Source organism: Camelus ferus, chromosome 3, assembly GCF_009834535.1.
Source record: "Camelus ferus isolate YT-003-E chromosome 3, BCGSAC_Cfer_1.0, whole genome shotgun sequence".
NCBI classification, from domain to species: domain Eukaryota; kingdom Metazoa; phylum Chordata; class Mammalia; order Artiodactyla; family Camelidae; genus Camelus; species Camelus ferus.
The window spans coordinates 79,732,817-79,749,853 of record NC_045698.1 but is presented as its reverse complement, the minus strand read 5'-3'; the positions used below and the strand labels follow the sequence as shown (position 1 = coordinate 79,749,853).

Genomic DNA, 17,037 nt, shown 5'->3' with positions numbered 1-17,037 from the left:
AGAATGAGAGCACAGGAGACTGGGATGATCAAAAATAGGGGACCGGGACAGCCAGGCAGAAGGAAGGTAGAGGTTACTGGAAAGGGAGAAAGAAGACAGGGGAGCCCAAAGGAGAGGGAGGGGAAAGCAGCAGAGAGGACACGTGACATGGCTTTCTAAAGATAAGACTGATGGGAGGAAATACAGGAAACACAGAACAAACGTGTAAGAAAACACAGGAAGAAATCACACATAACCATTTGAAGACATGGGGCTATTTTATTGCTTAAATTTTAAATTGCCAAATTTAAAGAAAAATCTCTCTGACCTATGATCAAAGGTCAAGTCTGAACAGACTGTGCTTTGATTTGTCCTCATGGCCAAGTCCCGTGGCCTCCCAGCCCCACTCAGGGAGTATCTTCTTGTGAAGTGAATATGGAAGTGAGCTTTGGTATTGCATTTTAATTTGTGGCTGCATTAACTTACACAAGACAGAGGGGGAAAAAAAGCGTTAGATCATATTAGTGCCTTGAGTTTATATAACATATTAAAGGCTTTTAATTGATATATTCCTTAAGCTTTACAATTTTACTTTGAGGTAGATAGGAGATCTGTAGTTTTTATTTCCATTCTATAAAAGCAAAATCAAAATTAAAACAAGAATTAAATTGTAAACACACAAAATCGAGTTGGATGATTTGCCTTAGCTGTCCTGATTAATTCAGGGGTGACAAAACTGAGCTAATTCCACACATTGTGATTGATGAAAAGGTTTAACGTTGTCCAAACTACAAGCAGCTTCAATCTGGCCAAATGAAACCACATTTCGAACTTAATGCCCTGAGTGCAAAGCTGTAAAGATCATGCTCTGGTGAGTCTTTTAGTTCTATTTCTATTTGACCATTTCCATTTGCGTTGGAAATTAGCCCATAATTGCTATTGTCTGTTGACATCATTATTTTTGCTGCTAAATTTTGGCTGAAAGAGTGTCCTTCCCACAGGTGATCTGCATAGTCAAGAGCTTTCAGGGCACAGCCTTGCTCTCCATCTGACCTCTGCAGCAGTGACCCTAAGGGCACTTCGTGGATCCTATAGTCCTGGGCCTCTCTGTGACACCTTAAAGTTCAGTAGCCAGAAAAGTGTGGCACGTGGAAGCAGGCACTGGGGAGAGGTGGGTGGGAAAGGAGAAGACACATTTCTTGCCTTTGGGGCACTTAACATGGCTCATACAATTGTCTGTTTCTTCTTTTTCAAACCTGCATGTCTTTGGCTTTTCTGTCTTCTAGCGATTGCTGCTTTTCTAGTCTCTGTTTCTTTATACTGTTGTGTTATTTGTACATTACTCTTTTAAATAAACCCTAGAGTATTGCAAATCGGTATTTCCCTCAGAGAAGAATGTGCTTATTTAGCCAATGATGTAATATTCCACTGGCCTTCACAACAGAAAAAGCAAGGCTCTCTAAGGTAAATTTGTTTTTACAAGGCATTTAAAGTAAATTATGTGGTTTATAGCCCAACGTGAAGCAAAATCTCCCCCAGAAATACAGCAATGTTGGCAAAATCCTCAGCCATCACTCAGCCTCCCCCTCTCACCCAGAGAGTGCCTCACAGCCAAGTGTGACAACATGGGGAGAACGGGACTCTGAGTAGTAAATGTGACTGAAATACAATCACAAAACGTGTGCTTTTCCAGACTCACAGGGGATTGGAGGATAACACTGTGAGCACATTATAATACGCCAGAGGAGTGCCGAGAGTCCCCGCTAAGTTAGGTGTTTTTCCGGAGCCACGCAGCTATCCTGGCATTTCGCTCTTTGCTTTTCAGATTGTCCTTCTTTATTGTCTGTAATTGGGCGTGAACTGTGAGTCTCTGGTGCTCCTCCAACATATGACTACAAAACTGCTGCAGCTGGAAGGACAAAGAGACAGTCAGTGCCATCGAACTTCTCACTCAGACACAGCAAGACAAGGTTCATGTCAATGACAGGCTCGTGCAAATGGGTGGTAACAGTTGGGATAAGTAGAAATGTGTCTATTTTACTCACTGCTCTATTCCCCAAAGCACATAGTACGTGCTCAGTAAACATTTACTGAATGCATATTAGATATACAAGACTTGTGGACAGCAATAGAGTGAGATCTATTATCTCAAAAGAAACTTTGCAGGGGGTGGAGGGGAGGGTGGACTATAGCTCAGTAGTAGAGTGCATGCTTAGCATGCTGGAGGTCCTGGGTTCAATCACCAGTACCTCTATTTAAAAAAAAAAAGAAAGAAAAGAGAAAAAAAACTCAATAAAATAAAAAAATTTTAAATGAAAACAATGTATATATATAAAAGAAACTTTGCAACTTCCAAAGCCCAAAACTGGTACCCAATATCCATGTCTTCACAAATGTTATCCTTTATTTAAGAATGTTTATAGTGGATTCACCCATTGGCTGAATTCCTTCATGGAATCAGGTCATTCAGCTACTGGAACATCTGCTGCAATATTACATACAAGCCAGACCCCAAGTGATGAATAAGTTACATTCCAAAAGTCTATTGTGCTGTCATTGGATTAGAACTCAGAACACATATTACCATAAAATGATAGTGTACCCTACCGTCCCATGAAAGGTCACTTAAACCGTAATGTACTTGAAATTAAGTAGTAATAGGGCTGGCAAGCCTAACAACAATGCAAAAGAAAATTCTGCGAATTCTGCAATTCTGCGAAAAAGTAGGTTAAGGAACCAGGAACAAACCTCCCACGCTCTCCCACACCTGCCAGGCAGTGGGAGCCACAGGTCAGCCGCACCATTCTGGTCCTGTGCCCACGATCGTGTACCTACCGTGGGTGGGAGGGGAGCGCTGGCTTGTGGGACTGTGGGTGGGGCTTCACGAGTGCTTGAGAGCATGAGTGAAGCCAGGCTCCAGCAGGGGGCAGTATAAAGAGCAGAGTAAGAGATTCGGAGACTGTCTTAAGACTGTGCTGGTGTGGAGGGAGAAGGGATTCATGTGACTCTTTTCATTTTCTTTTTTAGTAATTATTTTCGTTATTATCATGGGAACTGATACACTCTAGTAGAACTATTGGACATTAATAGTTTTTTGACAAGGATATTCACAGTAGCTAATCTACTTGTTTTCGAAGTTGCAATAATTTAACCACTGCTAAATCCATTTTTTCATTTAAAAATTTAAAAAAGTTTTTTTATTGTATTTATGTTTTAATTGGAGATACCGAGGATTGAACATAGGATTTCGTGCATGCTAAGCATGTGCTCTACCAATGAGCATTTTTCCATTTTTTTAATGAACTATCAGTGAGTATAAAGTTTTGGAACTTTGAGGATTGCTTAAGTCATACAAACTTCATTCATTAAACACCAACAATAAAACTTTACTGGGTTCTGTAGGGACAGAGATGAACTACTGTACTTTTGAAGATATCAGCACAAACTCAATTTTGATCCTTGGAGCTTTTGTTCTGATATTTTTGGGTGTGCCCCTCACTCTGTCCAGGGAATCCCTGATAAAAACCCAAATAAAGGTAATTCTTTCAGGAATTTCCAGTTCTTTGTCCGTCTCCTAGTAACAGCTCCATAACTGTTTCTCCTTTTTTTGCTAAGGTCAAATTTCAGGCATTTACCACCTAAACATCTATTTGTTCACTTGCTGGGGTTGGGGAGTTGATTTTCCGTTCTTATTACACAGGCCATTTCTGATCTTATTAATATAGTTCTAGGCGCTGGTGTTTCATTTTCACTCATGTAATTTTCTTAAAAATTTTAATCAACATCAGCAAGACATAATCAGGTATAACTAACTGTATCCACTTAAAGTGTACAAGTCAGTGAGTTTTGACCACTGTATACGCCTGGAAAACCACAGCCACAATCAAGAAACAGGGTATTTCCATCACCCACAAAAAGTTCTTCAGGCCCTTTTGCAGTTCATCCCTCCCTCTGTCCCCCCAACCACTGACCTGCCTCTTGTCACTATAGATTAATTTGCATTTCCTAGAATGCGTCCAGTTTCTTTTATTCATCAGAACCATCTTGAGATTCATCCATGTTGCTACACGAACCTGTGCCCTTTTTTTTTTTTTTTTTAATTGCGGGGTAGTAGTCCCTGTGTGGATATATTACGTTTTCCTTATCCATTCACCAACTGATGGACATTTGGATGGTTTCCAGTTCTCGCTAATGTGAATAAAGTTGCTATGAACACTCAAGCACAAGTCTTTGTGTGGATGTAGGTTTTCATTTCTCTTGAGTAAAAACTTAAAAAATAGACTTATTAGGTCCTATGTGTCTAGCGTTAAAAAAGACCAACCGACCAACCTGCCTGTGTCCAAACGTGGTTGTACCACTTTACATTCCCACCAGCAGGATAAGAGAGTCCCAGTTTCTTCCCGTCTTGGCCAGTGTTCGGTATTGTGAATCTTTCTAATTTTACCCATGCCACTGGGTGTGTAGAGGTTACATTTGTGTTTTATTCTTGTTTTACTTTGTGTGTGGCTTTTTTGCAGACATTTGCTCTTGCCTCAGTCTAATTTCTGGTTATACGATCCTTCTTTCCTTTCCAGAACTATCCCTCCCCTATTCCCGGTGCCTGTGGTTTGCATGGGGCGGGCACACGACTCAGGCCAGGCCAATCAGAGTTCGTCAGTTCTTCTGGACACGGTGATTGGTGCATGTGACTCAAGTCGAACCAGTCAGAGTCCTGTCTTCAGGTCCGGAAGTTGAGGCTGGGTGAGAAGGGGTTCCTCCCTCGGCCTCTGAGGGTGGGAAGGGTCACACAAGCCTGCAGCTGTGCTTAGCTTGATGTGGGGAAAGCCTGCCTAAGAGGAGGTTCAGCCTGAAGAAAGCAGAGCCTAGAAATGGCGAACCCCATGTGAGGTTCTCCAAGAGATATGTGACTAAATTAGGGTGTCGGTCCTCAGGGAGCTCATTATAGCCTCAGAGCACAGACATATTCACGCAGTGATTACAGTATAATGTGGTCGGCGCTATGATAAAGCTCTTCATAGGATGATTTGGGAGCGTGGAGGAGGAGAGTGTGTAAGTCAGTTAATCGAAACATTCCTAGACTATGTGGTAGGAGCAAGGTCTTGAAGGATGATGAGGAATTTTCCAGGCAAGGACAGGCAGGAGGTGGACACCCGAGATAGAAGGTAGAGAGTTTCTGAAATCTGGAGAATGTGCAATAACACAATAATTTAGGAAATTCTGTAAGTGGCACAGTATAGCTAGAGGAAGAGTGTGCCTGTCTCTCTTACCCTCTGACAGCTGGTTGTGAAGTGGGCACAAGTGAAGCTAGGAAGTAAGGCAAGGGCCGGATTATGAAGGGCCTCATGTGCCGAGGAAAAGATTTTTAAATTTCTTCTAAAAACAATGAGTTACGGAAGCTCTGGGGGCAAGGCAGCAAAGAGAGGAATGGGATGGAGGGAAGACCAGCCTGGGCCAGGGAGCCGGGGCCATAGTCTCCTGCAGTGATTTAGGTGAGAAAGGGTGAAGTCCAACCCTCCATGAACCAGAATGGTCTCTATTTCAGGAGCAAGATAGAATGAAGAAATATTTCCTGCACAGTGATAATAGCACCAGTGGAGCCCAGAATGTAACAATTCAGATAAGCATATTGTTTTTAATTTTAGCAAATTGAATTACACAAAAAATCATTTCTAAATTACCATTATAATTCACAATATCTGTAGTACTTACCTCTGTGATCTGTAAATCTGTGCTTATGGTTCTTCCTATTACATATACTAGAGAAACCAACAACTTTGTTCCATACCTACAAAGCAACAAGATGCTAATCAGGGGTGGGAAATGTTTTGCAAGATAAAGCCACACAGCAGATAAATGCTGAGTACACAATCCCTATTATTCCTTCCTCCCAAATCTAAGCAAAATCACTTACGAACTAGGTTAGCTTCATCTTTTAATAGAAAAATCTTTTCTGTAGAAAAGCCTATTAGCACAAAGAAATATTTGTAGTTACTGATTTGTGAAACACATAGTTCTAAAAGTTTTATTTAAATGTAAAAAGTTCTTAAAACAGTAACAACTTTTTAAAATCTTTTTACGTGAGATAGAATAGATGTCACATACCCCAGATTAAGAACATTATAAGAGAATAAGGAAATATTCAAAGTATGCCCCTTAAAAAAATGCAGTTAATAGACAACCAATTTCAGAAACTCTAAAATACTCTAAAAACTTATTTGAAATTTTGTATTTGTATATGCTTTTTGGAAAGAGGATCCATGTCTTCAGAGATTCTCAAAATGTTGGTGCTCCCTGAAGGCTGAGTACTCTGGCCTTCTTTAAGTGCCCTCAAATGGGTACCATAACTGAAATTTCCCCTTTAGCTTAGTGACCTCGAATATTCAACGAGAATGTCTGAAAACCAGCCATGAAGTGTTGCTGTGGAAAAACAGCAGATACATACCTGCTCAAAGCGTTGCTGTAGTTAAAAAAGTAAAGAAAGATTTTTGGATGCATTGAAAAAGAAAGAAAATTAAAATAGGGTTAATATAATGGGCTGAACAAGAAAGGGTTGAAAAACTACCATTCTGTCTTGGGGATAGTTGATAGTTAATACACACAATTGATTTACTTCAAAAATGTGCACTTGAATTTAAAAATTATAAGAGTTATTGTTGGCATAATATGCAGACAAAGGTGAGGGCATGTTTGCTTTTGTCCTTTTTAAGCTCCCAGCTGTAACTCAGGCTGTGTCTGCTTCAGCAAAGTGGAGGACAAGAGACAGTCTACATCTAATTCAGGCAAGCAAATCTGTTTCTATGGGGAAAGAGGAAATATTTCTTAGTGCTTCATTTTTGTTGGCCAGGTATAAAAAGCTTGGGAAATGACTCAAGAAATTTGACAGAATTGGCAAAGAAACTGAGTTCCAAATTAAAAAAAAAAAAAAAAAGTAGAAAACAGAAGAAAACTACCTACATTGCTAAACGTGTGATTTTTCTACCAGATATGGGAGAAAGATTACCCTAGAGGCAGGGCTGGGTTTGAGGTCATCTTGGGGAAACTTATAAATTGTAAAAATGGGGGAAAACATATAGTTAGAAGCATTGGTGTAGAGATTAAATGAGGTGATGTATGTTGAAGCCCCTATCAGGATGCCTGGCACAGTTCATTCTTTCTTGTTCTCAAAGGTTTCAAGAGGAGGTACTTTTGAGACAGATGATGTGTCGTTCAGACAACAATCTCTTTGAAATAGTACTGAACAAAAGGAAAGCAAGGCCTAAATGTTAATAGGCACATGATAACCAGGTGTTGGTCTGGCTCCAGTTCCAGATGAGAGGGCTGGAGAATTTAGGTTCTCATCTGTGTTTCTCTTGGAACAAGTGATCTCCTGGCAGAATGACATTTTGTTTACATCAGCATATACAGTACATAGTAGGACTACAGCTATTAGATGCTGGGCTAGATGCTAGATTTCCTTCTGAAGGGCTTCTTAAAGCTTTATGATGCTAACATATCCTGTGAATTTACAAAAGCGGAAGTTAAAATGGACAGTTTCCAAACTGGCTGGGCTACTTGTTCACAGAAGAGTTATCAGTGTCTTCCATGAATAATGTTCAGCAGAACATACTGGAAAAACACCAATTTCAAAGTTAACTTGCTAGTAATCAGTCACATTTTAGCAAATTCAGAATACATCCTTTTCACTTAAATCATATAAAATTTAATTTGTCATAGCATGTGTTTACTTATACTTTCATACCATCTTTATCATTTTATGAAGACTGGTGACATACAGATATTCATGCCAGATATAACTGTTTAATAAATGATAAGTAAATATTCTGATGTACAAAGAATAAAGTAAGCATTCCTGTGCCATTTTAAATGTATAGAACAGTTTAATTATTAATCTGAACTTTTATTTCCTCTTAACAACCTGTATATATTATCATTGTCTATTCAAAATCATTTGCAAAATTCAGCAAGACTGGTGACTAGAAATTGAATCCTAAAAATAAAAAAGGATTATTTGTAGAAAGGAAATTTATTTAAGTCTCAAAGACTTCTTTTAGCAGAATGTCCAAGAGGAGTGAACTGAGATGAACTTACCATTAACAGAGAAGGCATCTATTTTATGAGCATGGCATTTTGTCGATAAAAGATAAAAAAATTTAAGCCAGGGTTAATAGTGAATGCATATATAATTCTAAGAACTTCTTGGGGATAATTAAATACCCATTTAAAGTGTTCTTTTTTTTTTTTTTTTAAAGGAATTCCTTCTATATTCTTGTTTAATACACCTAGATCATTTACATAAGTTGCTAGACAATGGACTTTTTAGAGAGCGTTGCAAACATGTTCCTGCTCTCTAAAGGCAGAAAAAAATTCTTCTGAGGAATAAAAATTAAAGTACACTTAAATTAAGAGCAATCTTTCCCATGGGTTGTTCAAAGCCATTTGGAGGGCTTAATTACTTACATGTGCTGTGTATGGTATAAAAAGAGAGGAAAGATGAGCTGAGGGGCTGTTTTACCCCTTAGAACAGTGCAGCCCAGCTAAATTCTCTCAATGATAGAAATGTTCTCGACCTGAGCTGTCCAAGATGGTAGCTACTGGCCACAATGAGCACTTAAAACAAGGTGAGCACAACTGAGGAACCGAATTTTAAATTTTATTTCATTGTAATTCATTTAAATTTAAATGGCCATATGTTAGCCAGTAGCTATCATGTTGAGCAATGCAGCCTTAGGTAATTTTTTAATCCAATGTCAACTGGTTCCATGTTAAACTATACTGGAGTCATCTGGGGGGCCAGTGAAAGGTATAGATTTTGCTCTCTATTCTGTCAGATTTTGATTTTCAAGGGGTAGGTGGGCTTGAGAGTCTTGAGGTGTATTAGCCACTCCAAGTGACTGCAAAGCTCTGCTATATTAGAAAGTGTCTGAGGTGCACTTAGGCTCACCTGTCTGAGTGTGGATGAGGTCTAGGACTGACAGGTGCCATGTCACCTTGAGCCACAACAACAATATGAACAATCCTTAACACATACAAGTGCACACCAAGGGCCAGGCACTACTGAGCACTGAGCCTGGGACGGCTGTGAAGCTGGGTCTCCCTCAGGGCCAGGCAGTGCATCAGAAGGAGCAGAGGTGCCAGCCTGTGGTGATTACAGGCTGGGTCCTCAGGCAGATCATCACACTTTTCTTAAAGAACTTGTTCTCTCATCATTTTAATTTCAGAATTGCTACTAGATTGTTCAGCAGGATGCTCTGGAAGAAGACAGTCAAGGAGTGTAGCTAAAGTGAACAACCTCGGGCACAATGATTCCAGGAGCAAGAAGGCAGATGGCTTCCAGTCCAGGCCACACCAGGCACATCAGACCGAGAAGGGGCAGGGGACAGAGCCTTTGATACAAGCTCCAGCGAGAGAGAACAGAGACTAACAGACAGACCTATGAGGCTGGAATCTCTGAAACCTCATGGAACAAGGGAACCTCTGTAAATAATTCTGATTTCTACCCAACTCCCAAATTCCCACTGTGAAGCTGGACCTGGAGAGGAGGGCACCACCTTGAATGAGTTAATAAGCAAAAATGGAAGACACCATTTACCCCCAAGGCCTTAGGGATCCCAGGAAATTTAAGGAATTCATAAGACTCTCTGAAGCAAGGAGCCTAGAAAAATCATTTAAAACAAGAGATAAGGACATTTTTTTTTGACACTGAGTATTCTATGCATATTCCACTGATGAGCCAGAAGAATGTTACTATACAAATGAGCTCTTACCTACATATTTATAATTTTTTATTTAAAAACACATTTTTGTGTGTTATAAAAGTGTTCAATAAATGGCTATACAAGAAAAACATGCTATTATTCTGCTCTATAAGAGAATTATATTCACTTTCTTAAATATTTATAGTCTAAATATAGTTTCTGTTCCAAAGAGGTGAGCCTATTTACAAAACGTGTCTTCCAACTCTATAGGCATGTGGACTTCAACTGTTGACTACTTCGTACCTGCCAACGCTCCAGTACGTGAGTAGTTGTAGGACAGATTATTCTAGGCTTTTAAGAATGTACGTTAAATACTGTTATAGAAAGAGCAGCTATCAAGGGCATGCTGTCTGATTTTTGTATTTCAATGGATATTTTACCAAACAGGCTGAGAAGTTAGTAGACTTAATCTTAAGAAGTTGAAGAATACAGAACCCAGATCTATAAAGGGTATCTGATAAATAAAAGGCACGGGCAACATCCAGGCTTATGTAGTAATGAGCGTTGCTGCTTCTTAAGGACACGGTGATGCACTTCACAAAATAAATGTGTGCATGCCGTACACTCACACCAAAAAGCATGACTTGCTCTAGTCTGTGTCTCTGAAGACAAGGTTCTTAGCAAGCGTAACGGGGAAACTGAGGTAGATAGGTATCCTGTGCAAATCTCTACTCACACAGAAAACCAAAACTAGGTAAGTGACCTTATCTTCCGTAACACTGCCAGTTTGTGGTGAGACTAAATGCACAAAAAACGATCATTTTTCTAGTCAATGCAAAGGACATTAGTGGAACTAGCCAGACTACAGTTGAGCCACTAGCACCAAACCAATGACCTAAATGAAAAAGACATCTCACATTTCCTTCTTACCTTTCAATCACGGCTTGCCAATTGTTGATTAAAAAGTCCTTTGCAATGTATCGCCCAACTTCAGATGCTGCCACAACTTCGATTATATTTGTTTCATTAAAAGAGAACAGAGATGTAGTGACGGCATACTCCATGTATCTGCAAAAGTGCATTTGGCAGAAAATAAGCATGGAAAAATTACTCAGTGGAAAAAGTTAATTTAAATAAATGGAGTTAAAATCCCATATGGTTCTAAGTTAGTGACACACAAATACGCTTTGTATTTATTCTTATATTAGTTCATTTCTGTTTTTCTCCCTTTGGTTTATCAATCGCATTCCTGTACCAGGAACCCTTTCCAGGTAAGTTGATAATAATCACCTGTTAAGTATCCATGGGTCCTTACTGCAGCTCATTGCATAAGCAAGTTGAATCCTTTCTTCTTCCTTTGTTTTATTATTGTAGATGCTTAATAGAAAATCCCATTCTTTATCATTTCCCAAGGCAATGCCATAACACAAAATCACAGTTTTAATCGGATAAGGTATTCTGAAAGGTATAAGATGCAATGATACTTTTCATAGCAGTTAAGTCATATGTTTTTCTAGGTTGTCACATACTTAGAAGTATAAGCCTAGAAAAAACAATGTTTGCAATCTCAGATATAAATATCAAAAGTAGAATCTAGAAAAGCAATTGTGAAAACTGTTATTCACATTACTCTCTTGAGATCATCAAATTAGTTTAGCAGCTAAAGAGTTTTGAGGAAGAAGTAAGTTAGAATAATACAGTGTATGTTGATATCTTCATTTAGTTTCATATCTTATCACATTTCTAACAGTCCATCATAGGTGATACATTAATGGTAATATAATAACACCAAAATGACGGAGTCTTGGTCTCAGCTCTCAATGAGACTGCAAACTCGGAGAGAAAGATGCTGTGATGCACTTAAATGTACATAATAAGAATAAATAATCAGTACACCAGAAGTTGACACAACATTGTAAACTGATGATACTTCAATTTAAAAAAGTAAAAAAAAAAAAAAAAAAGGAATAAATAATCGTAAGTAACAACCTAAGAAAGACTCAAAATAAGCACTGGTGAATAGGGAATGCTTTGGCGATGAGTTCCTGGGTGAGAATTCAATGTATAAATTCTAATCTATTGTTATTCACATACCTACATGAGATAACTGGTTGGCTTTTTTTTTTTTTTAAGGATATTTGAAAAAAAAATAGTAAAAGAGAGAGATTAACCAAGTGAGAACAGAATGATCACTCCCAGAGTAAGAGCATCAAAAAGGTAGAGAAATTGGTGCCAAAACAGGCCAAAGAGCAGGACAATTACAATATTACTCTTACTCATTCTCTGGGTGGTTCATCCAGTTTCTGAAGAGCTCTCGTGACAGCTGAAGACAGTCCTCGAGACCCAACCAACATGCCGTTTCGAAAAGTTTTTCCAGTGATATTCTTGAAGGAAAAGTAAAAGAAAAACATTTATTTTTCATTACTACTTTTACTTGTTCTACCTCCAAGAATATGTGCTTCATGAAAAGATGGGTATTTAAAAACATCCTTCCAATAATATCAGGTTTGTTTAAAAAAAAATAGACTCTGTGGATGGCAACTGTATTTAAGGTTCAGAGAAATAATTGCTGAGAGGCTCTCAGGCACCAGCTCTAAGACTGGTATTTTTTGAAAGTAAGAAATGAATTACTGCCATCCTTCATCTCCCTCAAATACACATGAATGTACACATACTCCACATCTGTTATCAATTTATTTTCCCTCCTTTTATGATTTTAATTGCCTTATGGATTCAAAACACAACGACTTTAGTTTATCTGATCTAATACACTGAACAACAAAGTTCTTCCCCTACACACGAGAACGAGAGGGAACGGTTTGTTTCTCTTCCTCAACAGTGTGCCTTCCCTCACTTAAGCTTCTGTTTCTTCCTCTGCTCCGACTGGCTATTAAAGTCGGGTTCTGGAAAAAGAATGGAGGTTTCTCTTTTGTTTTTGTAGCTGAGCAGATGTACACATTATGATTCCAAACAAAATAATTTCAAAATACAGTGAAGAACAATGATAAAACCAGATGCATGGTCCCTTGAGTTGTGTCTCCTGACACCCTCCAGTTTGGAGTCAGAGGTAAAGAAATTCAAATGGGCCAGAAGTTTCCAGCAAATGCAAGAGCCAAATCTCTATTGCTCCACCCTCCCTCCAGTTTCACCCCAGCTTGCCCTGACCTTCTGACAAGCAGCAGTATGATGTCCAGGGGTGGAGGCCCTCTGATAGACAGTTCTGAGCACTCATTCACACATTCACTCTCTCTCCCCACCCATTCCAAGCTGGCGGCAGCAAGATGGAATGCTCTGGAAGCACAGTCGAACTCCCCAAGGTTGCTCTGAAAAAACTGGCCCAAGGAGGCCACAAAAAGCACACCACTTCAGTCCAATTTAGGAGAGCCAAGGCCACGGCTGGGCACAGGTGCAGCCTGGTTGGGCTTTCCGTGCACTCACACAACCTGCCCACCCACTTCCCACCCCAGCTCGTCCTCACTGCCTTCCATCCATTTGCACGTAAACCCTATGTCTTTCCAGTCACACGCCCCAGCACTGAAGTCTCTCCCCTCTCAGAAGGGTACTCCTGAGAGACAGTAATCACCTTGTGTATATTTTGTATTCCTCGCTTGGTCTAATTGATGACCTGATGCTGACTAGAGCTGCAAATATAATCCCTGTGCCATTCACTGTTCACAAACTCCCTCCCTAAATCTGGAAGCCCAGCCCACACTCACAATCCTTTCGTCAGTGGCCCTGCAGCCCCATTTGCCTTTTACCCCTTCCCAGCGCAGCATGCTCCCCTCACCAAACCAACGATGGGAAAATCATTTGCAGTACTTAGTCATGCTCACACACAGTGACAGGTAAGAGTTCACTGTCAACCTCTCGTCGTATTTGCATGATGTTAGAATTTCTGTCTGACATAAATAATCGAACTTTTCCCTGTTGTCAGTAATATACAGAGGGGAGTTTTGTCCCCTGTGGCCTTCCCGTGCCCTTCAATTCATGTGTATAGGCCGGTTTTGCTTGGCACAACCCTTCACCAGTAGTACAACATACTTAAGATTTCAACCAGGAGCCTAAGATTTGAGAGTATAAAGCTATACGTTCTTGTGTGCACGTGCATGTGCTTTGCAGGTGAACTAAGGTCCAAACCTATTATTTTACAATAGGACACATGTAGCTCACCAGCCCCAAAGTGACTATTCTGTAACTGCACACAAATCTCTCAATCATCAATATTAGGATCTTAGAATCCAGAAACTTATCCGAAAATAGGAATCATTTTATTCAATTATCACTGCTCAAAAAAATACTTACAGAGCTAAATAGTCATCCTGCAATGCTGCCACATTTTCACGAATTATAGTTGAATAAATATTCCATATAGAGGTAAGTCTCTTTAACAGATACTTCTATAAACAATACAGAAAGTATATGGTTAGTTCTGCTCACCACACTCAATTTGCACTGCTTTTCTCTTTGTCTGAAAAGACATTAACAGAGAGGTGGTAGATATTTCTTTAGAAATAATCTTTGTTAGTAAATGTATAACTGTTCTTTTAACCTCTAGAGTCAGTTCCCTCATATGTAAGCAATATGTAATATGAAGTGTAAGCACACTGCCTGGCACGTAGAAGGAGCTCAATAAATGTTAACTGTTCTCATCATTTAATATCACCCAAATGTTTCTAGTTGTCTTTAAAATATTTATGCCTTGGACAAATTTAAGCCCTGAGTCTGAAGTAAAGTTTCTTCAGCTGAGCCATCGGCTGATAGATAGTAGGATTATAACAGTTATACATTTACCAGTACATTTCTCAGAATAATAAACTAATGCTATTCATTGAAATTCTTTAAAAACAAACATTAGCTTTTACTTCTTTCCTCAGAACCAGTGATCAGATGTTATCAGTGAGCCACCTCGACCCTCCGGACATTCGAGTGCCTCCTTCTGTTGGTTGTCAGGCCCACATTGAAGTAAGTTCCCATCAGCACTTTGGACAGTAGATAAAGGAAAGGCTGGAACCCCAAGGTGCTTGTGATCTTGTCCTCAAACTGCCCTGGAAACTCACTTGGGATCCTCACCGAACACAATCGTCATTTCGTTCGTGGCCACTAACTCGTCACTGCTCTCAGAATTTTGCTTCTCCTGTGCCATCTTTCTTATGATCACTGTTTAAGATCTACTAACAGAAATTTCCCCTTTAGAGATGTTGCTTTCCCCTTTTATAAGGACATGATAGTATCTCACTTCTTCATTCATTAATTCTAATTTCCCTGTCTCTCTTCCCAGTATCAAAAAAAGCTTCAAAATGTTTACTTTTTCTGGAATATAACTCTCTGATTTTAAGTGCTGGCCCTGTAAATCAGAGTATTTCAATCATGAATATATAGGGTAGTTAAAAGTCCTTCCGTCTGACTAACAATCTTTTAGGGGAACAGCTGCTAATAGGCATTATCTTTTTTGTTTAATAAGAAAAAAAGGCATGCTACTTCCATCCATTTCTGGTTTCTTAAGACATATTGACACTTGACCAAGAATTAAGCACCTTTCCAAACTTTCTCATATTTGTCTCCAAGACCAGATCAATGACTAAGGTATTTTCTTCTAAGAATCCTTTCCTAAGAAAATGAATAGATACAGAATGAATGAGGAAAGACCTGTTTCATAGATGCTGTCTAAAATACGGAAAGAGGGAGAAAAGGACTTTTTTTTAAAAAAACTACCTAACAAAGAATAAAATTACCTTTAATAATGTGTATATATCATGGTTCACATCAGAAATAAGATCCTTGGTCACTAGGTTCACCAAAACTGCATGCCATACTATGATTTCATCTTCTTCAGCAAGGTACTTGGTTAAATCAAGTGCTGTTTCAATCTCGATATACTTGTTTCTGTTTGGTTTAAAAAACACAAACTCAAAAATCCTTCCCTTGCTAGATGATTTGTACACTTTCCATATTTGTTCCATGTTTTGATGCCTGACTTCAGTAAGGTATATGGAATCAAGAAGCTAGAGGGTAAAGGACCTATGTCATTGATAAGGTGGAACCCAAGCAATGTTGACAGACCCTCTTTTTCAGTTTGACAGGTTCAAGTGCCCAAATTCTTGGAGACTGTAGAAAATCCAGGCCAAATGTTGGACTGTTGAAAGGCACTAGAATATCTGTGCATTCAGCATGCATTTTTAAGAGAGTATAATTTCCATTCAACAAGTATTAATTAGAAGTCATTCTCTTTCTAATGCTCTACCAGCTACCAGTGGGAACACAAACTAGTGAACACAAACAGGACGCTACTCTTGCTTACCGCTGAGGAACTTACTACTTAGTGAGGAGCTGAGATTCACACATAAGAAGCTATTAACGGAAGCCTCTAGCAAAGGCAATGAATATAAGAAAGTAGTGAAGAAGAAAAGCATACACGTGTGATGGGACAGTCAGGGAAGGCCTTCTGGAGGAGGAACTTAAGGGCAACGAAGGGTGGGTAGGATGGAATGGGTGCAGAGATAGAGGAAGGCAGCTTAGGATAAAGAAGATAAAGTGGGAGGGAATCAGTGTGGTGGGCAGACCAAGCTAATGGAGGCAGGGGATTTCTTTTATGTACAGTTGGAGCTGGGGGCTAAGGGGGTAAAGGGAGCCTGAAAACTGTGGGGAGCCTTGAATATCAGGATGAAGAGTTTACATATAGTGGGAAGGTGTTTAAACAACTAGGGTACTATCATGAAATTGATGCCTTAAAATTTTGTTGCAACCATGCTGCAGAAGACAGAAGGGAATGCTAAAGGACTGAAGGCTGGAAGCCAATGCAATAGGCCGGCTGAAGGGTGATGAAAGCTTGACGTAGTACAGAAATAGTGAAGGTGGCAGGTAAAGTGAGAAACCAAAAGACACTCCCCAGATCCCCAAAATGAATAGGTAAGACAAGGTGACTTGATGGAAGATGAAGAGAGAGGGAAAAGTCAAGGTTATTGCTGATGTTTCAAGTTTGGGGGATGGGAAGAATAGTAGTACCTTTGACAGGAAGAGAGAAATTAATAGCAGGAGCAATTTAGACTCAGAAGTAACAGTGTTTAAGGTACTGGATTTAAATGACCGCAGGATAAACAGAAGATGGAGGAGACAAGGAGAAATGTAGATTTAGAAGTCACCAACATATCCTTCCACAGACATTTACTGAGCACCTTGTATCTGCTGGGCGCTGTACATATACATAATAAATGATCCCTGAAACCATCAGTGTGTGAATTATCCAAAGGAAGGATAGATGAAAATAACATCACCATAATTGGTCTCAAGGATGCTCACAGCAGCAGGAAGAAAAGTTATACTTGAGGAGAACCAGGTGTGCATATTAGAGTCTCAGGAAACCAAA

At 39.4% G+C, this 17,037-nt stretch overlaps 1 protein-coding gene across 1 annotated transcript in view; it reads right to left on the bottom strand.

The window, feature by feature from the left end:
• Positions 1–238: 238 nt before the first annotated feature.
• The window catches only part of LVRN (laeverin), a 57,416-nt gene continuing 40,617 nt past the window's right edge, over positions 239–17,037 (bottom strand). The window contains exons 14-20 of the mRNA XM_032476543.1: positions 15,407–15,557; positions 13,977–14,071; positions 11,951–12,058; positions 10,965–11,132; positions 10,605–10,742; positions 5,689–5,764; positions 239–1,888 (exon numbers count right to left, since the gene is read on the bottom strand). Coding sequence (XP_032332434.1) covers positions 1,748–1,888; positions 5,689–5,764; positions 10,605–10,742; positions 10,965–11,132; positions 11,951–12,058; positions 13,977–14,071; positions 15,407–15,557 — 877 coding nt within the window. The 3' untranslated portion in view covers positions 239–1,747. The remainder of the gene's footprint in view (positions 1,889–5,688; positions 5,765–10,604; positions 10,743–10,964; positions 11,133–11,950; positions 12,059–13,976; positions 14,072–15,406; positions 15,558–17,037) is intronic.